This window comes from Lepidochelys kempii, chromosome 21 (assembly GCF_965140285.1).
Source record: "Lepidochelys kempii isolate rLepKem1 chromosome 21, rLepKem1.hap1, whole genome shotgun sequence".
Classification (NCBI taxonomy): Eukaryota; Metazoa; Chordata; order Testudines; family Cheloniidae; genus Lepidochelys; species Lepidochelys kempii.
The window spans coordinates 8615474-8639776 of NC_136400.1; the positions used below are offsets into that span (position 1 = coordinate 8615474).

Sequence of the window (24303 nt, forward strand, 5' to 3'; positions counted from 1 at the left end):
GTAGGTAGCACGCAAGATTACGTAGCATTATTTCTGGGTGTTATAGGATTAAAGCTTATGCTCAAATAAATTGGTTAGTCTCTAAGGTGCCACACGTCCTCCTTTCCTTTTTGCGAATACAGACTAACACGGCTGCTACGCTGAAACCTTCTTTTTGTTGTGCACCATATTCTAACAGGGCTGCTCTTAACTACAGCAGGGCTCCTGCCAAGGATCAGTGAATCAAAAGTATAATTAGTCAAACAGAACATGTGCCTCAAGAAATGACTTTAGATCCTTAAAATCTTGTGATTCAGTGATCACTAGTGCAATTGCAAAACCTGTCCTTGAAAATTTAGGCGATTGAGCAAAATTTCTGCACATGGCAAAATCCTTTAACTGAAGACTGGCGACATGCACTCCTCTCAGTTCAACACAGCTGCCCTGCATGGGTGTGATCAGCTATAAAGAGAAAGCCTGAGCCCAGGCCAATGCTGAGCATCAATCTGCAGCCAGAGGCACATCCCAGGTCTACAGAACCCAGCCCAGACCATCTGCAGCCACTATGGGCAGGGCGTTTGTTTGGGTTGGTAAGTTTGCAACTGGAGATGAATTTATGTGGGATGTAACTGAACAGGACTGTTGAGTTTTATGGGATTTGGATGTGAGACTGTACCATGTATTCTTCCCCCATGGCGTGGATGAGACATTGGGTTAGGCCAATGGCATCCTGCAGAACACCCACTACTAAAAAGTGGGTGAGAGAAAAGTTGCAACTGTCTAAACTGAAACCCAACATTTCTTGGGTTAACCAATGCTGGGATGCTTGACTACAGTGGTGTTGGTGGAAAAGAGGAACAATATCATCCCCATAAGGCAACGTAATATTATCCTCCATCTTGCAGCGGGGAAAACTTTAAGGGACTTTCTGAAGGCCATAGAGGCAGACTATTAGAGCTAGAGTTAGAATGCAGGAGTTCCTGGCTCTCAGTCCTGTGCTCTTATTCCACCTCTCCCTGCAAATTACTTAAATTACTTTTCAAGGTAGTTCTCTTTTAGTTCTCCTGGGTACGTTACAGGAGAACCTAAGCTCCGCTCCGCTATAACATGGACAGTCTTTGCTGCCACGTGCCGAGGCTGGAGACTGAGAGCGACTTTGTCTTTGGAACTGACTTTGCAACATGTGGTTCCCTCTGGTTTTGAGTTTATTTGTATTGCAGTAGTGCTTAAGTACCCCAGTCAGGAGCCAAGGTCCCATAATAACAAGTAAGGGAAAAGACAACCCCTCTCCAGGTGGGGAACAAGGAAGCAGAACAGAGGTGCAGTGGCATACGTTAGATAGTCACAGTGGTCTCAGTAATAACGGGTCCAAGAGGATATGTGTGGTCATTAGTTATGCAATGGACTGTAAACTTCTTTCTAGTAGGAGAATTTCTGCATTTCTGCACATTTTAACCTTGTAACAGTTACCACTAATGAACACGAGGCTGGAAGTTAGCAGGCCTGCGGGAGGGATTTTTAAATAACAATCCTCTCTGCATGCATCCGATGAAGTAGGCTGTAGCTCACAAAAGCTTATGCTCAGATAAATTTGTTAGTCTCTAAAGAACTCCTAATCTTCTCTTCTGTTTTTATTTTGTCATAGGTTTAGCTGTCTTGCTGTTTCTCCAATGCAGTAAGTCACCTTTTCCATGATTGTCCATTTCTTAAAAGAGTCATGGGCAGCAGAAAAGAAATCACTTTGGGTAACAGAATAAGGCCCAGTGTTTAGCTAGGATTCAGTAAAGCTGTTTCCTTGTTCAGAGGGTTAATTTTTGAAGTCTCTGTGGTCTCTGTGAGCCTGATCCAAAGCCTACTGAAGTTTCATTAACTTCAGTGGGGTTTAGATACCACTAATAAGCTCGAGTCAGTTACCTGTATGAATGGTACCTCTGTGAGCGCATCCACAGCCTGCATGAGTGTAACTTAGCTACTTTCAGATGCAATGCTGCTTGCAGGGCAGTGGCAAACAAACAGCTGCTCTCCCATACTGTCCCATACGACCACAAATGGACCATACGCTGGGGGACACATTCACTTTAAGAACAGAGGCAACAGAGGTTGTTCCTACTTAGCCGACTCTTTTCCTGTCTCCATTCAAAAATCGGGCGCAACAGACCCTCTTCTCACGAAAGCTTATGCTCAAATAAATTTGTTAGTCTCTAAGGTGCCACAAGTCCTCCTTTTCTTTCTGCAGATACAGACTGACATGGCTGCTACTCTGAGACCTGTCTTCTGGAACTGTAACACTTAGCATGTCTTAGATGTTCAAAGTCCTTTATCACTGCTGTACTGCAATTCTCAGTGGGGTGGCCACGGGCCACCGCTGTGGGACAAAGTACAAAGCAAAACGGCAGTGAGGCCTAGCATGACCATTTCTACACCAAGATGTGCAACCCAGCTTTTCTCAAAAGCTTTCGTCACCTCAGTACCAAAGCAGACCAGTCCCATTCCCCAGAGACAGGAAAGGAATTGGAAGGGAATTCCAGGTCCTTCTGGGTTTGGGGAACCATGACTCAAGAGCTTGAATACTGATGAATACTAATGAACTCAAGACAGTCTGTGAGGTCCCATGTTATCAGCCAGCTGAAGGGGTGCATCGCATTTTGATTTCTTGCCTCAATCCTCGTCTCCTCTTGACACCTCTCTCCTATTTCCACAGGCTCTGCTTGCAAACTGGTCTGTTACTTTACCAACTGGTCCCAGTACAGACCAGCCCAGGGGCGCTTCCTTCCTGAGGACATTGACCCCAACCTGTGCACTCATCTCATTTATGCCTTCGCTGGCATGGACGTCAACCGGATCACCACTGTGGAGTGGAACGATGAGCAGCATTACAAGACTTTCAACGGACTCAAAAGCAAGTGAGTCAAAGGGGAGAGGGGCCTATCTCCCAGGGCTGGGGTCTCACCCCTAGGTACTGGGGCCTCTGGGTTTATCCTGAAGGAGGAGGCAGACCTGGGATTTAAGCTAAGGCTGTTTCTAGCTTCACCGAGGGAGAAAACACCTTTGGAATCATTATTTATCATGTGCTCAGCTATGTACAAGACCAAGTCAGTCCTTGGCCCAAGGACTTTAGTGTTTAACCTATCCTCTCCACGAGAAGAGTGAATGTGACAGTTTGAAGAACTCATGTTGACATCACCATAAGTGTTAAAAAGCCCAACTTCTTGCGTCTGAGAGGGATTCTTCTCTGACAGATCTGCTCGGACACAGAAAAGGACATGAACAAGTTTTCAGTAGGGTTATAGCAAAATATAATGTATCATCAAGCACTGGGGCAGCAGCTAAAATAGAGGGGGAAAAAACCCACCATTCAGTATCTCCGCATAATCTGGGGACAGTTCCTTAAACTTCAGGGATGTCCCAACTTCTCCTTCCTCATGTTTATCTATAGGAAGGTTTGAGGGTGTTTACATTGCAGAAGTATGGAAGCTTTCCCCCAGATTAAGCATCCGGATTATGTCTGTGTTTATTAAGATCGGAGAACACTTGCAAGTCCAAGTGCGAGGGATACCATGAAAGTGAGCTTTTTCAGCTGCTTTTAATAAAACCTTTTCTCCCCCCAGGAATCCTGGGCTGAAGACCCTCTTGGCCATTGGTGGTTGGAAGTTTGGCTCTGAAAAGTAAGATGAGAGGATATTTGTTTTCTGCATGCAAAGCGTGAGGTGGGGGGAGTGAATTATGCTAAACCTCAAAATCCTGTGAAGTCCAGGAGAGTCAGAACAGTAGCATGGAGGAAGGAGATTGTGCATTCTGTCTACCTACATTACGCACATATAAGACCACCATTGCCATAGTATCCGAGTGCCCCATAACACACTTGTAGTTAGCCTCAACACCTCTGTTTTCCCCATTGTACAGATGGGGAACCGAGACACAGACACTCCGTGACTTTCCCGCTATCGCCAGTCGGTGACACAGCAGGAACTAAATCTGGGTTTCCTCACCCCTAGACTAGAGCCCAGTTCATTAGTATTCTATTTCAGAGCTCAGTCTCCAAAGGCAATCAGTATCAGCTGTACACCGCCTCGTGATGCCCACATCAATGTTCAGTACAACCGGGAGTTAGTGGAGTCACTCCAGCTTGACACTGGTTTAAGAACAAGATCTCGCCAGGGGGTTGTTTACCCCCTTTTTTTACTAAAATTTGTCATGGCTGAGGTTGCCTCAGAATCTTCATTCTGGCCTTGTTGTCATGAAGAGGTGGTCTTGGAAGGCAGAAGCTCAAATACTGTGTCTAGCACTGAGATTTGTGTGGTAACATTTTGGGAAGTTTCCAAATCTCTCGTGCTCTTTGACAACAATACACTTCCTAGCAGCTGTGAAGTCTTTGGTGCTGACAACAATTCATGTCATCAGTGTTTAGCAACTTAGATTTTTTTATATTCATTTGTAAAGCTTTAAACCTGAAGCTCTCCCTGAAAGCTTCCTCCATAGCAAACAATATTCAGAATACTGTTTTGCAGACAGAAAGTCTCTTTCCTGCTCTGGATGTGACATGGGCTGGAATTTAAAGTGAACTTGGGCTGAATATGGCCCTGTGAGCACCAGTGGCCTTGCACCGGTTTTCTCCAAGCTGTATGTAGCCCTCTGTGCTGCTGAGTTTACCTTCTGGACGTAGCAACTCTAAACTAGCCCCCAAATCTGCAGCGGGTGGTTAGCAGCACGGATGGGGTAGTTAACGTGTCACTTCCGTGTTAGGTTCTCCAGCATGGTGTCCACGCCTGGTAATCGGCGGACATTCATCCTCTCTGTGGTTGAGTTCCTGCGCAAGTATGAATTTGATGGTCTGGACCTAGACTGGGAATATCCAGGTGCAAGGGGAAGCCCACCTGAGGATAAACAGCGTTTCACTGCTCTGGTCCAGGTACAGTAAGACCTAGAAGTACAGCCCCCTCCCTCCACCGCCAAGGCAGAGATATAAGGATTCAGGACGTGTGCTTTGTCCTCACATTCCACCTGCAAACACTATGCAGTCTGCAGAGTTGAAGTCAAAGCTGGAGCGCTCTCTAAAGTAGAGACAGACAGTTTACATATGAAAGGGTCAGACAAGTGACGGAATCAAGTCACCAGAGTGTTCAACCATCTGAACCATGTTTTTTGGATCCAAGGATTGGGCTCGTCTCTAGCTCAGAGATCTCCAAAGAGTGGGGGAAGAGTGTGATCAAGGGGCATACAGGTAAGGTCAGGGATTGGACTTCCTAGCCTGCTGGCGGCTGGCTCTAGGAATCCCCACCAGATGAGCAGACCCTTAATGCCACAGTGTCAGAAGAGATTGATCAGCCACTTTGATTACGTGCTTCCTGGAATCTATCATCAAGACCTGTGCCTTCGCAGAATCAAATCATTCACAGCATCAGCCCTGAATACGTTAATACATTGATCAAATATGTGATCTAATTGGCGTGACCCACAGCTACCAGAATGCTCAGGACCCTTCTCTAACTGTGTTTGTCAGACGTGTGCAGTCTCTCCTTTAGTTTAGATTTGCCTTTTTTAAAGAAAAAATAAAGATGGAAGGCACAATTAAAAGGGGGATAATTGATGGTTGTTTGTGGCTTTCTATTATTCCCCCATCAGGAAATGGCTGACGAATTCAAGGAGGAAGCCAAGAGGACAGAGAAGGAGAGGCTACTGTTGACTGCTGCTGTGGCAGCTGGGAAGGAAAACATGGATGGAGCCTATGAAGTCAAGAACATCTCAAAGTGAGTCTATCCAGCCATGCAGTTTTACAGAGGACAGTCAAGCTACAGGACCAAATTCTATTTAGACCAGGATGCTTTGCAATGCTTCTCTTGCAGAGGGGAAATCAATGTCATCTTAGTTCCTTATTCTCCCTTTGTAGGGCCTTAGACTTCATTAACCTCATGACATATGACTTCCACGGTTCCTGGGAAAAGATCACAGGACACGTCAGTCCTCTCTACAAAGGGAAGACCGACACTGGATCCGCTGTGTACGGTAACACGGTAAGTATCAAAGAACTCTGTTGGTGACCCCTCCGTCCTGACAAATAAATAGAGCTCAGCTGCAGGAAATGGTTGAAAAGTCACATTTCCAACAAACCTGCATGTATCCTCCTTCCCCCCGGTGCAAGTATCAGATCTTGCGTCACAAGCCCCAGACAACAGACATTCAGTGGCTGTATCACAGTTTGGTTGCAAACTCCAAAAACTGTTCCAGTGGCCCGGTCGCATGGAGAGACTTCATGTCTGATCCCCTCGTACAGGACTATGCTGTGACATACTGGAGGAACAAGGGTGCTCCAGCTGAGAAGATCATCATGGGAATCCCCACCTATGGACGGTCTTTCACCCTCTCTTCCTCCGAGACAGGTGTTGGTGCCCCTGCCTTTGGGCCTGGATCACTCGGCCCTTTCACTCGAGAGGCAGGATTTTGGGCCTATTATGAGGTAGGGAAGAATTCACTTTTCCTGTAAGCGGCTCATTAAATGGTCCTGGGTCTACTGTGATTTAAATATGGTGCCTTGAAACTGCCCCTTTGATCCTTCTATTGCCAAACATGCTAATATTCGTAAGATTCCCCAGGAGAATCGGCATCCCCCTCCGTATTAATTCAGAGAGGCAGCCAGTCTCGATGGTCTCTTCCCATCTCTCCATTTCTGTATTTTTTTCAGATCTGTACTTTCCAGAAAGGTGCCACCACCAAAAGGATCGAGGAACAGAAAGTCCCATATTCCTTCAAGGAGAACCAGTGGGTGGGGTATGACGACCAGCAGAGCATTAAAACCAAAGTAAGCAGTTCCTATGTATTCTTCTTGCCACACATTGTGGAAGGCTGAAGGGGGGCTGTCAGAACCTTCCCGGAGCCCAGAGAAATGGGCTCCGCTTTGCCTCGTTGTGCATATCAGCAGACAATGCTTTGTGTGTCCCTAGCACTTTGCCTCTGAGAATCTCAGTGCACTTCACCAAAGTTAACCTGTTAAGCCTCCAGTCCCGCCTACCTTCTGGGAAGGCTAGGGTTATCCCATTTTACAGATGGGGAAATCAAGGCACAGAAAGGGAACGTGACTCGCTTGAAGTCACAGCAAAAGATGAGACTAGAAGATGACTTATGTGGTGTGCTGTGAGTGGAAGCATGGTCTGGCGGCTAACACCTAAGTGAGAGCAGGATGCATCTCCTGAGCAGTGGAGGAGTAGGCCAAGTTAGAATGGAGAGTCTCCTCTGTTCCTATCTTAGTACCTGGGGTGCATTGTGATACACGAGAAAGGGAGTGAGCTGTGTGCCACAGCTGGGTCTTGTCCCCTTGCCAGGGGAGTTCAAAAGCCTTGCAGGTGAAAAACATAGAAACTACTCTCAGTGATGTTGCACGGGAGGAATCAGTCAAATTTGGCCTGTCAGCAGGTGAATTCAGCAAACAGGCCCCCCCACGAGCCCACACAATCTTTTCCTTGCGTGTAAGTGTAGCAGAGAGGATCCAGACAATGTTCTGGGGCAGGGAAGTTCCATGACTTGCAATCTGCTCCACCCTGGCAACAGGAACTTAAGGTCATATGAGATTTCAGACCAAGCAGGACGTAGCACAGGGCTGTAAACATCCCAGACATGAGCACCCTTCGCCCCAAAGGGATTCCTGCCTACATGGAGATTCATTCGTTCAAGCATAGGCAAGCTTTTAGCATGCACTTGCCCCTTCTCCCATCCACCTCTCAACCTCATAGCTGATTGTTTTGGATTTTCAAGAGGCTCCTTAGACAATAACAGTTGCTGGAGTTCTAACAGAGGCGAGATGTTTTAACTTCCATCTCCCACCAGCACCCAATGTCACAGTTTTGGAGTTTTTTCCCCTCCCAGGTTCAGTATCTGAAGAAAAAAAGTCTGGGAGGGGCCATGGTCTGGGCCATCGACCTGGATGATTTCAGCGACTCATTCTGCGGCCAGGGGAAGTACCCTCTTCTGCAAACTCTGAAGAAAGAACTGAGATGCGGTAACACATGAGTTCATGGTCTGCCCCACACAGATAATGCAATATCTTCTTGACACAGGTCTTTTTATTATTGGGCAAGAGAATTTGTGTGGGGTGGGGAGAGAGAATGAATTGCAAACTTGCACCACAGCCTCAGCCTCCTCTGAATGCTTTCGGGGTCCCCAGGGAAAGCCCTAATGACAAAAACATTTATGGAATGGACCATTCTTCTTTTAAATGCCCACATCCAGCTTTTCGTGTAGCGTGCAAAGGCTGGAGCTGCATCACTGTTGCAGGGCTCAAGCCTAAAGAAGGGAGCCTGGGACACAAAACACCCTGAAGAAAGTTGTCTAAAATCTTTGCATTGGGCCATGTTGTTATGCCTCCTAAAATGCACTCATGCAAGCCCATTGTGAATACTGGGGAAAAAAGCCACGTAACTAGGGAAATATAGAGAATTGGAAGAGTTTGCATCTAACGCTCATGATCTGTGCCACCAAACCTGCCAAAAGCAGACTGGGAAATTACACATCAGAGACCCCTCCCCAGAATCATAGCTTTGTATCTGATTAGCCCAAATCTGATTTACTTTAAAGCACGTCTCTGGTAACAGCCTTATTTATTAGTTTCTCCCCCAGGCCTGTTTCCATGTTGTTCCCCATGTGCCCTGTTCTCTCTGCTCTGCCAGACCACCACCTTCACACATTTGTATCCCTCTTGGAAACTCATTTCTCAGACAACCCTCCCCATCAACTTTCAACCCCACCCTATTTAGATACATTACAAAAAAAGATCAACCAGAAATACTGCCATGGTTTGTGCATGCCTAAAGTAAATAGCCACACTGCATTGCTGTAACATTTGTCCTTACATATCCCATTCCCCTCACTTGTTTTCCTCCCCTATGTCCTGGGCAAACTCTTCAGAGCAAGATCCTAGGAGACTTTGGGGTGCTATCAATAATCTATCCAGCCACCATGTATTTATGCTTCAGCATTAAGTCACCTTTAGTTTTACAGGTGTCTGTACCCAAAAAAGTCTTTGAATAGTGTCGCATAACATAGTCCATACTTATCGCACAAACAGTAATTCACCAGATCACTTTCTACATCATTTGATTCAGAATTAGAATCCTTGTGGACTTTATGCTGTGTCCACTACAACTGCTGCGTATCAAAAGGTTGTCCTGTTGTTGGTTTGTTCTGCCCTATAGAGCCCCTGATCTAGCTATCGGCACCTTTACATCATCGCTCGTTCATATTTCACAATAAAAAGCCCAGTGTCACCTAACAACCATTTAAACCCACCACCAAGCTGTCTAAAACCTCCAAGGGATTGACCATAAAATGTCTCCCTTCGTTCCATTTTCTTTCTGACTAGTAGATGCCGATAACACTGTTCCTTCTGTTAATGCCCCCGCAGGGCTGATTCAGACAACGCCTGTTTCAGAAACCACTATCAGCTCCACGACATCATCGCCAACTGTTTCCTCCTCAGCCCTCAGCTTCACTACACTACCATCTATCCCCGCCACAGCTACCAACTCCACGACCAGCAGGTTCTGCCTCCATAAGGCCAATGGTATCTACGCCGTCCCCGAGGCCAACGCCATGTTCTACATATGTGCCAACAGGCGCACCTTCCGAATGTCCTGCCCGGAAGGGTTGATTTTCGACTACTTATGCAAATGTTGCAACTGGCCTTAAAAGCAAAGAGCCTCAAATCACCTTCATGGAGAATTAAATAAGAGATCGATTTGTATCCACTCAGATAGTTTAGTTTCCTCCGCCATCAAATCAGAGCTTAGGAGATGGTCTATATTTCAAGTGTACCCAGCAACCTTCTTCTCTATCCTTGGTGAATTACTTTCAGGAGCAACAACTATCTCAGCAATGCATGTCAGAGTTAGGGAGGAGAGTGAGCGGGAGCAAAATATTGGCACTAACAAGCAGGGCTGACAGATTCTCAAACTGTCATGCGTTTATTTCTTCATTTTGCACTGGTCTCTTTTAGAGTCTGGCTTCATCCTCTATCCTTATTTCATGTTTGTTTGTTCCAAGAAAATAAAGCTTTCATTTCTAAATGAAGTTGTCGTACTTTTCGTCTATGGGGTAGAAGCGTCAGGCCCTATAAGCTCGTGTTGCTACTGAAGAATGGGGCAGGGAGGAGAGAAGGAATGAGGAGATTTATGGCCTCCTTACATCAATACAATACCCTAGAGTTTGACGTGTGGTTCACTAGACAGTACAGTAAAGCATAATGCTTTATCTCAGCTCCATATTATTCCTTTTGGCGAGCTCAGCAAGATAAATACAAGATGTACTGGAGTGTCTGTAGGAGAACACAATCTGCTACTAGTCCAGTCTGCCACGGGTGTCAAAGCAAGCCAAACAGTTTCTGGTAACACCCTCTCCTTGGTGAAGTAGCCACAGTAGCAGAAGTGGAAAAAAACAACCAGGCTTATCAGGGTCTGAGGCCCTTTGGGGCCAACCTTGCTGCAGTGAGAACTTGCATGCAATGATAAAGGAATGAGGCTTAGAGATTACACAAGTCTCTCCAGTACAATGACACTATTTAAAGAGTCTTTGCTCTACATCTTCAAGAAGAGTAATAAACCACAGAAATTTGTACCCAAGATCTCCCGCTCCTTGCCTCGGCACCATTTGTGTTTGTACATCAGGACAGAGCCAGGCTGATGGTAGGTATTGCAAAACCTACACAAGCGTGCACACACATGGTGCATGCTAAAATTGCACAAGAATTCCTTCACTAAAAATAGCCAGCTGAGTTCTCGGAGAGACAGAGTAAATAAGGCGGTTCCTTTGTGAAAAAGAACTTGCAGAGTTTTCGTAAATCAGGGTTATTGTGTCAGACAGGTATAAAATGTGGCAATGAAAAGCAGAGACCAACCATTTTGCAGTCAGATACTGTTTCCTCCACACCACAGTGAGAGAATCCAGAGCAGAGCTGTATGACCCAGCATGGGACAGGCAATCATTTGGGCTGGTAAGACTGGAGCTGGTGACAAGTAGTTTAACTCTTGTGCCAGGTGTCACTGAATAGTCCCTAAATTGTATGGCAGTTTGGTGAAGTGGACGCGATGGGATTCCCGACTGTGGAAATCTCAATGAAACAGGCACGTGGGGTGGATGTATTTGGAGACTCATTTGTTAATGGATTGTGACCAGGGCCACCACAAAGCAAATTTTAAAGCAAGAAAGTAATTGAAGATGCTTAAAACAATCTAAAATTTTGTGATGGGCCAAGCAGAAAAGTTCTTAAACATTCAGAAGAGATTTTAGAAAGAGAGAGTTCCAAATTCTGGCTTTCATTTTCGCATCTGCAATTTGTGCTTGCAATCAGGTGCTTCGACATTTAAGTGGCCTAAATTGCACCCACAAACTGCAGGTGCAAGAAGAGGTGTTGTTAAGGCCATTGTGAAGATTTCTTAGACATGTGCATATGCCTCTTTGGGAGTAGGGAGGTGGGGTATTTATCATCCAAAACTCTAATGCTATTTTACTCTCATATAATCCACACCATCTCAAAGATAGGTCTTTACCCTTGTTCTTGTATTTCTCTAGGTTTAGCTCTCTTGCTGTCTCTACAATGCGGTAAGTAGCCACCTTACATTATCCCCTGGTTTTACAGAGGCCAATAGAAACGTGATTGATCACATGGGATGGGGAAGAAAAGTTGTTGGGTTTTAGTAAGTCCAGTTTGGGTGGGATTTTTGATTCTTGTACTGGGCCCTGCAGTTCAAAAGCATAAGGGGAAAGTCCTTCTCCTTAAAAACATCTCCAAAAAAGCTGTGCAAGGCCTATTCACATCCTGCATGGGTACAAGCTGCCTGCAAGGACATGGAGTCATTTGAAAAGGAAGGAGGGAAGTTGCAAGGTTAGAAAGAACTGCAGGGATCATTCTGGCTGCACGTCCACTGCCTCCCTGTCTGAGACGACCACCAGCCAAAACCTCCCCTTCTCTGCCTCCCCCTCAATCCCAGCTACACCCATGGCAGAGAGACAGATGCACCCCCCTTCTTCCAATGATTTAATGACCCCTGTTTTACTGTAGAGCATGGGCAGTCTAGCGTGCCCACTTCAGTGCTCTGTGGTTAATATTGACTCCTCCATCTATGGCTTTCAGGTATAAATCCCAGATCTCTGCAGGCTACAGTCCTGTCTGCTAGCATTGCATTGCACAAAGGTGCACCATGATCCTTAGTCACTAACAGGGGGAGTGGATCGCAGAGCTGCTTTCATCCTTCAGAACTCAAGTCAAGATTCCTCCTCCTTTGGCTTTTGTTCACCCAGCTATCGCATTACAAGTAATGCACCTTCTAGCATCGCAAGCTGCCATAGGCACGATAAGGCTCAGTATGTTTTGATTCATCCTGCAGATCACAGCTTGGTTATTTTATCAGGTGGGGCCTGGGCACCCCCAGGAAGAGTCTATCATGGCGCTGCCCCATAAGAGTCATGCCATGTTACGGCCTCTCATAATAGATCACTGTCTACCCGAGGCCCCAAAGGAAATGCAACAGAAACCGCAATCCACTCACAAAGCTGTATTGATATTAGAGGACTAAGAGGCCATTCGGGCCCCTGGGGTATTGTCTTGTTGGGAGATCCCTGGGGGTGAGAGAGATAGCACAGTGATCTCAGGTTTTCATGGCACCCAGTCCTCTCACTGTCTCCCCAGGTTCTGCCTCTAAGCTGGTTTGTTACTTCACCAACTGGGCCCAGTACAGGCCTGGGGAGGGGAGATTCCTTCCTGATGACATCGACCCCCATCTCTGCACCCACCTCATTTATGCCTTTGCCGGCATGAGCGACCACGAGATCACCACCGTGGAGTGGAATGATGTGACACTTTTCGAGGCTTTCAATGGCCTTAAAGCCAAGTGAGTAACACGGGGGCACACCTGCTTCCCTGCATCTGGGGTCTCGCCGCCAGGCTGGCTGCGGGAGAGAAGGCTCACCCTATGATCGAAGGGTAAGAGTTTTCCCAGGGAGTATCGTGTCATCCTCAGGGGATAGAGTGCATGTAGCCAGAAAGCAACAGAAAGCTTCCAGGGGCGGGGAATTAAACAAAACTCCACAGCTGAGCATTCACTTCAAACCCAGTTCCGTGACAGAAGATGAGGGGAGCGGCTGCTCCCCACATCTCGCCCGCAGCCAGTTCGGAGCTGGATTTGCAGCTAAGCAGAGCCTGAGCAGGCGAGTCAGCCAGCTTTCCACTACTCCTGGGTAGGCCTGGCCTGAAACCACCCTGGGCATAGTTTAGATCATCCAAAGCTCTCCAACCTATTTTAGCTAAGGCAGTCCCACAGGGACCACTGTGCTAGCTGGATCCGAGTGCCACGCTCTCCCTTCCTTGCCCCCGACACCCACCTCCATGCAGACGGGGGGAGTGGGTGGGAAGGAAACTAAGTCTGTCGAGTGAAAGATTCCCCATAGGACAGCCAAGCCAACCTTCCATTGTTTAAATGCACGTTTCCCCTGCAGGAATCGGAACCTGAAGACCCTGTTGTCCATTGGAGGATCAAACATGGGAACCGAACGGTAATACTGGGATCTGCGTTACTATTCCACTTCTGAGTGTGGAAGTTAATCTACCCTCATGACACACCTGCTCAGAACAGCGGTGGACTCGAACCCACCACCTCCAGCTCTGGGAAGGCTTTTAGCTTATAAACCTGGAGGTTGAGGAAGGAGGAAATTGGTTCCCCCAAGAGCAGATGTAAAGGAGTTTGGGCACGTCTAGTGTGCCTTCGCTGTTGCATAATTATTGTCCTTGTAATAGACAGTTTGCAAGCTATGAAGTGTGTATTTTGAGTGCAGCCAATTCAAACCGTACTGGGAATCTATACTACAATATACATGAATACAGAAGGCATGTCACTTTCATTCCAGCTTCTCCCACATGGCTGCTTCGGCTGCTAATCGCTGGACATTTGTCCGCTCTGTGGTACAATTCCTCCGGACGCATGAGTTTGACGGACTCGACGTAGCCTGGATTTACCCAGGGAGGAAGGATAAGAGACATTTCACTTCTCTGATTCAGGTACAATAAAACCAGGGGGTGTGGTCACAGTCTGCAAAAGGGCTACCCAACAATGGCAGAACATACATGTCAAGCTCATAGCCTACTGCACCCAGCACATCACACACCCAGTGGATCTCCGGGGAGGTGAATTTTGTCCGTCTTTCGTGGAGACGGAACCACTTTCAGAAAGAGTTTGGACATAAGGGGAATTCAGAAACACATGAACATTTAGGAAGTATCACCCAGGAAAGCAACAACACAGTCATGCTGTGTCAGACTTTGGAAGGTCTGAACAATGCCCATGAAATCCTGCTGCACAGCCACTATGCTAGGATCATAGCCCAATTCCTTTCCCTCCAGGCACACTGTTGCGGGGACCCTTCCGGGTCTCATTTTCACTACAACCCATGTGCTCCAGCCTGGGGAGATGGAGAAACGTGGGCTTAGTACTAAGGAGCTGGAACATTGATACTGATCCTAAGAAGATCCAGAAGTAAACGAATCAGGGTTAAAAGAACCCACAAGGAGTTTCCGAAAGGATCTACAAAAAGAAAAGCAGGACGTGTGGCACCTTAGAGACTAACACATTTATATGAGCATAAGCTTTCAAAAGCTTATGCTCAAATAAATTTGTTAGTCTCTAAGGTGTCACAAGTCCTCCTTTTCTTTTTGCGATACAGACTAACACGGCTGCTACTCTGAAACCTGGCATTAAGAAAGGATCTAAACACTCCTAACTTCAAATCAGAAGCTAACCTCAGAGAGGCTAGATAGGAACACCCATGGAACCATCACTGCAGGGTTCCTTGCACCTTCCTCTGCAGCAGCTGGTACTGACCAGTCTCAGACAGGATGCTGGGCTAAATGTGCCCCCGGTCTAATCCAATGTGGGACGTGCCAATGTTAATTCGGATATTCAGGTGAGCTGCTTACTTATATCTTCTAGGAACTAGCAATGGCATTTGAGAAGGAAGCTCAGAAAACCAGAAAAGAGAAGCTTCTACTTAGTATTGCAGTGTCTGCTGGAAGGATAAATATTGACACAGGCTATGAAGTCGACAAAGTCTCCAAGTAAGTGTATCCAGTGACACGATTTTACAAAGGCTTCTAGAGAAGCTGTAACCAATCAGGAAAAATACCTGAGCATCGTCGTGAACAGTTCAATGAAAACATCTGCTCAGGTAGCAGCTGTCAAAAAAAGCAAAGCAAAGTTAGGACAAATGAGGAAGAGAATCTTCCTGAAACTGCTCCAATGATATTATATAATTCAGTGGTACATCCTCTGTGTTCAATGCAGGTCACCTTCTTTCAAAAAAGGATAGAGCAGAAATAGCAGGGATTCTGCCAGGCAATATTGCCTAGTGGGTAGGGCACTGGATGGGGACTCAGGAGAGCTAGGTTCAATTCCCAGCACTGCCACTGGTTAGCTGGGTGACCTTGGGCAAGTCAATTCCTTCCTGTGCCTCCATTTCCCAATGGGTAAAATGGGCATATAACAATATTGACCTCCTTTGGAAAGTGCTTTGAGATCTATGAATACATACACATGCAAATATATATAGGCAACAAAAAACTAGACACCTGGAGAGAGTTCCATAAAGAGATATTGGAGACTGGCTTAGAGAGATGAGTAAAAGGGGTTATGACAGAAAAATAAAATAGTGAATGGTATAGAAAAGGTGAGATTGCCAGCTCCTATTTACCATCTCATCATGGAAGAGAAGGGGAACATGAAATCACATGAATGCCACTGGAAATTTTACAATATAGATTAGCCTGCAGAACTCATTGCCACAAGATAAATGACAAGGATTAGACTACATTCATTTAGTTTTTTTGTTTTAAGAGCTATAAATCTTCACAGCTCAGGCCATCAGCCAGTCATCAGTTGACAAGGTTAGACGGAAACTTCCCTTAGAGCAGATTCATTCCACAAATGTCCCCAATGGATTTTCTGGCACCTTTCTTTAAAATATCTGGTGCTGGCCGCTATCAGACAGGATAGTGACTAGATGGACCCTGAGTCTGATTCATTATGACAGTTCTTAAGGTACATAATCCACATACTTGGCCATATACAGTTACCCAGAATGCTTCATATCCTTGTATGCTGTTAGAGGTGCTAAAACTAGAATCTGGATTCTGAAACTCAATCACATGTCAGGAATGCTCCTGCCACAAGAGTTTTGCTTCCATGTTCAAGCCAGAGCCAGAAAGGGTCCATGTTCTTTTTTTCTTCTGTGTACAGCTGAGTTCAGGGCAGAATGAAATCACACTATTTCCACCTCTCAAGATTGCAGAAGTTTCACCAACAGAAAAAGTCAGCAGATCTTGTCAGATGAGACAAGTTGGGATGAAATGTTAGGAGGACAGTTTGCAAGAGATTCCACCTTATCAGTGGATCCAAACCCACACACTCATTGTGTGAGAGGCTGAGGGAACTGGGTTTTTTAGTCTGCAGAAGAGAAGAGTGAGGGGGGATTTGATAGCAGCCTTCAACTACCTGAAGAGGGGTTCCAAAGAGGATAGAGCTCAGCTGTTCTCAGTAGTAGCAGAGGACAGAACAAGGAGTAATGGTCTCAAGTTGCAGTGGGGGAGGTCTAGGTTGGATATTAGGAAAAACTATTTCAGTAGGAGGGTGGTGAAGCGCTGGAATGCGTTACCTAGGGAGGTGGTGGAATCTCCATCTTTAGAGGTTTTTAAGGCCCGGCTTGACAAAGCCCTAGCTGAGATGATTTAATTGGAGTTGGTCCTGCATTGAGCAGGGGGTTGGACTAGATGACCTCCTGAGGTCTCTTCCAACCCTAATCTTCTATGATTCTATGATTCCAGTTCAGCCTCAAAATTATTAAACCTAATCCAGATCCGAATGTAAATATTAGGTTGTCGATCCCTCGCCACACATTATTCCTGTGTGCCATTTTGAGGATGTTTATTTTGGGTTATGTAACTTATCTCATTCTCTTTTTCCTTTCCTGCAGGATCGTGGATTTTATTAACCTCATGACCTATGACTTCCATGGGGCCTCCTGGGAGAAGACTACAGGACATGTCAGTCCTCTTAACAAGGGAAGGAAAGACCTTAGAAGTGCTGCATACAACAATGTTGTAAGTGCCAAAGATCCTTTTGTCTCTCCTCCCCTCATCCACCTAAAGTTTTACAAGCAATACAAGTTCTGAAAGCGAGGAAGTGACTTGCTTTGGAACTGTTTCCACAGTAACTGAGCTAGCTACCAAGTAGACAGAGAGACTCGTGATTGTGACTCCTCCAGATGCCTGAGTACAAACAGCCCTGTACTTTGCAAACATTCCTACAACACAGTAAAGCAGGTCAAGGGGTATTTTCAGTGTCGACAGATGACGGGGCACGAGGGATGAGGTTCATCAACAGTAGGACCACATCCTTCCAGCTCTCCTGAAGATATTCGGATGCTGGTGTTGGGCTATAACCAGCTGCCCGAAGTTACATGGTGGCAGATAGTGTAGGACAGTAATGTGTCTTTTTTTTAAACTGTATTTAGTGTCTCCAGGTAAGTCCGACGTGGTCTGGGGTTTAAGTCTGGCTTGGATCACGCAGGAGAGGAGTTTGGCAGTCCCAGTGTAGATGCGAGTTGAAAGTCATGAGTAACTCCATTGTAGCCCAAGAGTGGCAGTTGTGTCAAAACAGCTTTAAGCAAGAGAAGAAATCTGGCCCCTTTGCTCTAATACAGCGTTTCTCAAACTGGGGTCCGCAAGGATATTCCGGGGGATCCACAGGCCCCGCTGATCAACGCCTCCCCCTCCCTCCCAGCGCCTCCTGCACTGTTCCCTGGCATGCAGGAGGCGCTGGGAGAGAGGGAGAGGAGCGGGGATGGGACACGCTCAGGGGAGGGGGTGGAAAGAGGCGGGGAAGAGGAGGGGCAGGAATGGAGCAGGGGTGGGGAGAGGTGGAGTAGGGGCAGGGCCTGGGGCTGAGCGGGGAGCTTGGGGGTCCAAGTAAGGTTGCCAACTGTCTAATCACACAAACCCAAACACCCTTGCCCTGCCCCTTCCCATGAGGTTCCGCCCCTGCCCCTGCCCCACCCCTTCTCCGAGGCCCTGCCCCACTCACTCCATCTCCCCTCCCTTCATCGCTCGCTCTCTCCCACCCTCACTCACTTTCACCGGGCTGGCGCAGAGGGTTGGGGTGCTGGAGCAAGTGAGGGGTGCGGGCTCTGGGAAGGAGTTTGGGTGCAGGAGGGGGCTCTGGGCTGGGGCAGGGGGTTGGAGTGCGGGGGGGGGAGGGCTCTGAGAGGGGTTGGGGTGTGGGAGGAGGTGAGGGGTGCAGGCTCTGGCCAGCAGGCACTTATCTCGGGCGGCTCCTGGGAAGTGGCGCAGCGGGGCTAAGGCAGGCTCCCTGCCTGCCCTGGCCCTGTGCCATTCCTGGAAGCGGCTGGCACATTCCTGCAGCCCCTAGGGGAGGGTCAGGGGGCTCTGCGCACTGCCCACGCCTGCAAGCGCCACCCCCGCAGTTCCCATTGGTTGTAGTTCCCAGCCAGCAGGATGGGGATGGGGGCACTGGGGATGGGGGCAGCACACAAAGCCCCTGGCCCGCAAGAATGTGCCAGCCGCTTCCAGGAGCGGCATGGGGCCAGGGCAAGCAGGGAGCCTGCCTTAGCCCCACTGTGCTGCCAGACTTTCAGTGCCTAAAATCTCCCAGTTTGGCTTCAGTAGCCTCCAGGAGATAGAGCCTGACTCCAGGAGACTTCCGGCAAAACCGGGAGGGTTGGCAACCCTAGGTCCAAGAACAATTTTAAATCAAAATTGGGGTCATCAGGTTGCTAAAGTTTGAGAACCACTGTTCTGATACACAAAATTATCATGCAATTTAGCAGTCCAAATGGTGAGGCCAGGAAGAGGAGAGGACATGGTGGCAAGAAAGAACATCCTGATCTCCTCACACGGGGAAACAGTTGTTTTGGGGGGAGTGATAGCTCAGTGGTTTGAGCATTGGCCTGCTAAACCCAGGATTGTGAGTTCAATTCTTGAGGGGGCCATTTTATTTATTTTTTTTAGGGGGGGAGGGGGGAGAAGGTCTCAGTTTAGGCTGCCAAATACACGTTTAATATTTCCTTCAAACAGGACAATGCTGTGAGACACTGGGAGAGAAAGGGCGCCCCAGGGGAGAAGATCATCATGGGAATCCCAGCCTATGGGCGGAGCTTCACCCTTGACACGCTGGATACAGGCGTTGGGGCCCAGGCTTCCAAGGCAGGACTGCCAGGCCCTTTCACTTCAGAAGCAGGATTTTTAGCCTATTATGAGGTAAGGGGCGTATTTGTTCCATCTGGGCGTACTTTGGGGGAAGCAGCTGTAAGAATAATCTGTGATTTTGCATAATCAAAGGGAAGCTGTGCTCAGTTTTCTAACTGAAAATGGTTTCAGTCTGCACGCCGAGGAGGAAAAGGCTCATTTCCTTTCCTCCCCTGTCATGCTGGCTCCGACCCAATACCCTCAGCCTCATCCTGCCTCCGATGTGTTTTGTTTTAGATCTGCACCTTTAAACAAGGTGCCACCACGGAGATGATTGAGGAGCAGAAGGTCCCTTACTCCTATAAAGGGAACCAGTGGGTAGGGTACGATGACGTGGAGAGCATTAAAACCAAGGTAAGGAGGGCCCCAACCATTTGCTTTGGGCCGAGAGTGACCCGACGTCTGGCGCCAATGAGCATGACACCTACTTCCCGCTGAGACGTATGGCCACTCAGCCAAGTCACATGACAACAGTAACAGCTTCATTTTAGGCAACATGCATGAGGTTTCATCCGCCGTATCAGGCTCCCATCGCCACTCAGGCTGAGGTTCTGCCAGCCAGGTCCATATGGGAACATTAAACAAAAGTAGCTGGAGGAATGTGACTATTGCTGCGACAAGCAAACACCATTAGGTGCGGTGGGAGCTGCCCGTTCCCACTTTTCCATTCTAAGCTTACCACGCATTTCAGGGAAAATATTGTTCTTCTGGGCTACAGCTTCTTGTGTCCTCAGCCCAAAAGGCAGCATAGAAATGAACAGAAATCAAGAGTATACCTGTTTGAATTCTGCCGGGGGGGGGGGGGGGGGAGAAAGAATTGCCACCACCCTCCTCCCCAAAACTTATTGTAAACATTGTGCTGGTGCTCGCATGCCTGGGTACGTCTAAATCTTCCAACTTGCCTTGGGTTGAGCATTCAGATCAGAACTAAGGAAACAAGTTCTACGCATCTGGGGCAGCGGAACTGTGGGGGTGGATGTCTGTGCATGACACACTGAGTGCAACATGAGGAGGACTGTCAGTATCAAGTATGAGGCCATACGGCTTTCTAAGGGCAGGCAACGGAAAACAGCCTGGCTTGATGAAAAGTCGGATAAACCTACCACAGATAGGTCAGCTGGCTGCTCTGTTTATGAGCGCCATGAGGGGAGGAAGGGTCATGCTTTTCTTGCTGTCCTGAGAGAAAGCAAGTCTCCATCCCCCTCCGCACACACACAGCGCAGCAGTGGCTGCTTAGGATTAGTGCCAGACTGAGCTATGGATATCCACCCATCAAGTTTAGGGGGAATATTCTTCTCCCCAGTCAATTCAACCTGGATCACACACCCCCTATTGTACTTCGGAGCTCTCTGTTGCGTTTTGACAAGGGACGTTGCGCTGTAGCCAGGCCTCACCACAACACTGACATCTGGGTTCGGAAGCCCTATTTTACAAGATAAATTGCCCAGGGAAATAATGCAGCTCTCAGAGCCAGTGTTTAAGTGTAAAAAGCAGATGCTGGAGAGAACTCCCAATGCCACCCGCAACATGTGGGTACCAGACAGGACCCAGCCAAGATGGTCAGGGACGCACCCCCATGCTCTGGGTGTCCCTAAGCCTCTGACTGCCAAATGGTGGAACTGAACAACCAGTGGATCACTCGATAATTGCCCTGTTCTGTTCATTCTCTCTGAAGCATCTGGCACTAGCTGCTGTCAGAAGACAGGATACTGGCCTGGACTAGTCTGACCCAGTATGGCTGTTCTTATGCTCTTATGAGTACTCACCAACACAGGGGTTCTCAAACTGTGGGTTGGGGCCCCAAACTGGGTCATGACCCTGTTTTAATGGGGTTGCCGAGGTCGGCTTAGATTTGCTGGGGCCCAGGGCTGAAGCCAAAGCCTAAGCCCCATTGCCCGGGGCCAAAGCCAAAACCCTTGGGTTTCAGCCCTGGGTGGCAAGGCTCAGGTTACAGGCCCCCTGGCTGGGGCTGAGGCCCTTCAGTTTGGCCCCCCCACACACACACCAGGGGCGGTGGGGTTTGGGCTTTGGTCCCCCCTCCTGGGGTCATGTAGTAATTTTTGTTGTCAGAAGGGTGTCATGGTGCAATCAAGTTTGAGAATCCCTGCACTAACACAATGAAATCCCTCCCTTAGATCCCAGAGGAAGGTCAAGCAGGGAACAGGTGTGAAATATGATTCACAAGAAAGCCTGTTTCAAGAGGCTTTTGCCCAAATGGAAAGAGAGTTCAAGATCTTAGAAAGTTTGGAGAGAGACTGTCCCGTTCACCCCTCTTGCCCCGTCAGGGCTATTTCTCACTTTAGTATCATGTTGAAAGGAGATGCCCACCTGACGGAGCTCAAATAGCACAGGGGCATCTAAATGTCTGTGCCTCATTTCACGCCCTCTGTTTTTTCCCCTTTCCCTCCCTTAGGTTAAATATTTGAAGCATCGTGCTTTGGGAGGGGCCATGGTTTGGGCCATTGATCTGGACGATTTCAGCGGCTCTTTCTGCCATCAAGGAGCTTACCCTCTCATACAGACACTGAAGAGTGAGCTGAGCGCTGGCAGACAATGAGTGATTGCACTGAAGTGCAAAAGTTGCCAATATATACAAAGAAAGTGATCACTGGAGGTTTTGGAAGCATATTGATTTACTTTGCCAGTAGATCTGAGTTAGCTTTGCTTGGGTGTCTTTAAGATAACAATTGTATAAAATTTGAACGGCAGCAGACATGAGAAAAACCCCTGTTAAGCAGAGACAGTAACATTTATTATTAACTATATGCACAAGTGGCTGCTTCTTTTCATATTTTTAAGTTGCTTTATAGCTAAAACTGTCCACCATAAAGACAAAGGTGGGGACCACAAACACACTGGATCTGGGTTTAAATTTTCCTGCTTGTATAGATTAATAAACTATATGCTAAGAAGCCCAAAGATCTATACTTGCTTAACACAGAACCACTTGAGTAAAAATCAGCATCTGAAGGCCACACACACAAAATGGGGTCAGAGATAGAGACGTTGCTTCTTAGCCAATCTGATCAACCGAGCACAATTTCCCATAGGACAAAATTTCCTTTGGGGGATTAAAAATCTAACTCATGATGGACGTAGCTGTCAAGGATTTAACGAAGCCAGAGGATCCTTCTCAACAGCAAGCCCTAGGCGGTGAACTCACTAATAGGGGACAGGATGATCCTTGCACTTTGAACTGAAGATTACAAGAATGAGACACATACACGCACCTCTTCATCAGACCATTCTTCCGTGAAACAGACTATCTTGCAATGCACTTTTAGGTAGAAGCCAGTGACCATGTCACAGAGCAGGATAAAGAGAAAACTGACTGTCCCCTCTATTCGACATTGGTGAGGCCTCATCTGGAGTACTGTGTCCAGTTTTGGGCCCCACACTACAAGAAGGATGTGGATAAATTGGAGAGAGTCCAGCGAAGGGCAACAAAAATGATTAGGGGTCTAGAACACATGACTTATGAGGAGAGGCTGAGGGAGCTGGGATTGTTTAGCCTGCAGAAGAGAAGAATGAGGGGGGATTTGATAGCTGCTTTCAACTACCTGAAAGGGGGTTCCAAAGAGGATGGCTCTAGGCTGTTCTCAATGGTAGCAGATGACAGATCGAGGAGTAATGGTCTCAAGTTGCAGTGGGGGAGGTTTAGATTGGATATTAGGAAAAACTTTTTCACTAAGAGGGTGGTGAAACACTGGAATGCGTTACCTAGGGAGGTGGTAGAATCTCCTTCCTTAGAGGTTTTTAAGGTCAGGCTTGACAAAGCCATGGCTGGGATGATTTAACTGGGAATTGGTCCTGCTTCGAGCAGGGGGTTGGACTAGATGACCTTCTGGGGTCCCTTCCAACCCTGATATTCTATGATTCTATGATTCTATGTCCCTTCTGAATGCATCCGATGAAGTGAGCTGTAGCTCACGAAAGCTTTAGCTCAAATAAATTTGTTAGTCTCTAAGGTGCCACAAGTCCTCCTTTTCTTTTGTCCCTTCTGACTAACTTTCTCTGCTCCTTCACACCACACAGACAGGATGATAGGTACTTTACAAACATTGGTAGATTAAGAGGTGGGACATACAGAGACATGCCACAAGACACTTCTTTTATGGCTCACAGGAAACACGACACAGAAATCAGTGTTTGTAATAATCTGATGCTATGGCAATTGACACTCTCCCCATCACAAACTTTGTCCAATATATCAGTGGAGTGATTGTCCAAAGGAAAGCCTTTTCTTTCCAAACTGGTGATTTGGCCTTGAATACAGTTGGTTGTGCCAACAATAAGTTTATTAGGCCATGTAGTTTTCCTGTCTGTACCTGCATTTCCTCAAATGCATTTTGAGGATCTAGCCTAGAAAGAGAAACTTTTCCGGATCACAAAGAGGTCCGGCCCTTATCATGGCTGCTAAAACAAACAACTTAGCTTAATATTTCAAGATTTGTGTCTCATCTCTAGCCAATGGCTTAGCATAGCTATTTTCCAGAGTTTTCATTCTGCAGGCCATTTTGAGAGAGAAATTAAATCAAGTATAAACATTGGGGGCCTCATATCATTGATTGTATTTCTGAAGGAGCCAAAACTCAGGATCTGGCTGGGAGATAAGGTCCATTTGGTAGCTCTTCTTTTTCCTTATAATCAACTATGGATAAAAATCACATGGTACTATAGCAGCCTACTGACACTGCATTCTAGTAATTGCCTAAATGTGATTTGCATTTGTCTTGACCCACTTATCTTTTCTAAAGACTAATATACACAACTTGGCATTTGTAGAGGGCCCTGGACAACTTTAGGATCTTGATTTGCTTTGGAACAATGAATGGTTAGCAACCTCTAGAGATGCAGCAGCTTTCAGGAAGCCAAAGCTGGGACTTGTACCACTGTTTCTAGTATTACAGAACTTTTCTTCTGGCTTGAAAAATGCAACTTCTACCAGCTAGGGAAACTCCTCTTTGCCACATTGATATAGAAGAGCAAGCAACACTGACACCTACTGGTTGGTGACTTGAATTGCATGGATAGAC

General features: G+C 47.1%; 2 protein-coding genes across 2 annotated transcripts; both read left to right on the top strand.

The window, feature by feature from the left end:
• The first annotated feature begins 413 nt into the window (after positions 1 to 413).
• On the top strand, positions 414 to 10003 carry LOC140901169 (chitotriosidase-1). The gene is made up of 11 exons (XM_073319515.2): positions 414 to 569; positions 1625 to 1654; positions 2681 to 2882; positions 3588 to 3644; positions 4723 to 4888; positions 5602 to 5726; positions 5867 to 5990; positions 6251 to 6433; positions 6659 to 6775; positions 7837 to 7969; positions 9371 to 10003. Exons 1-11 carry the CDS (start codon positions 545 to 547, stop codon positions 9652 to 9654), a joined length of 1446 nt encoding a protein of 481 aa, XP_073175616.1. The 5' UTR covers positions 414 to 544; the 3' UTR covers positions 9655 to 10003.
• Positions 10004 to 10841: 838 nt separating this feature from the next.
• LOC140901170 (chitotriosidase-1) lies at positions 10842 to 22179 on the top strand. Its single transcript, XM_073319516.1, has 10 exons — positions 10842 to 10954; positions 11533 to 11562; positions 12650 to 12851; positions 13456 to 13512; positions 13864 to 14014; positions 14943 to 15067; positions 16978 to 17104; positions 19097 to 19279; positions 19505 to 19621; positions 21681 to 22179. The coding sequence occupies exons 1-10, from the start codon at positions 10930 to 10932 to the stop codon at positions 21822 to 21824; spliced, it is 1161 nt and encodes a 386-aa protein (XP_073175617.1). The 5' UTR covers positions 10842 to 10929; the 3' UTR covers positions 21825 to 22179.
• The last annotated feature ends 2124 nt before the right edge of the window (positions 22180 to 24303 follow it).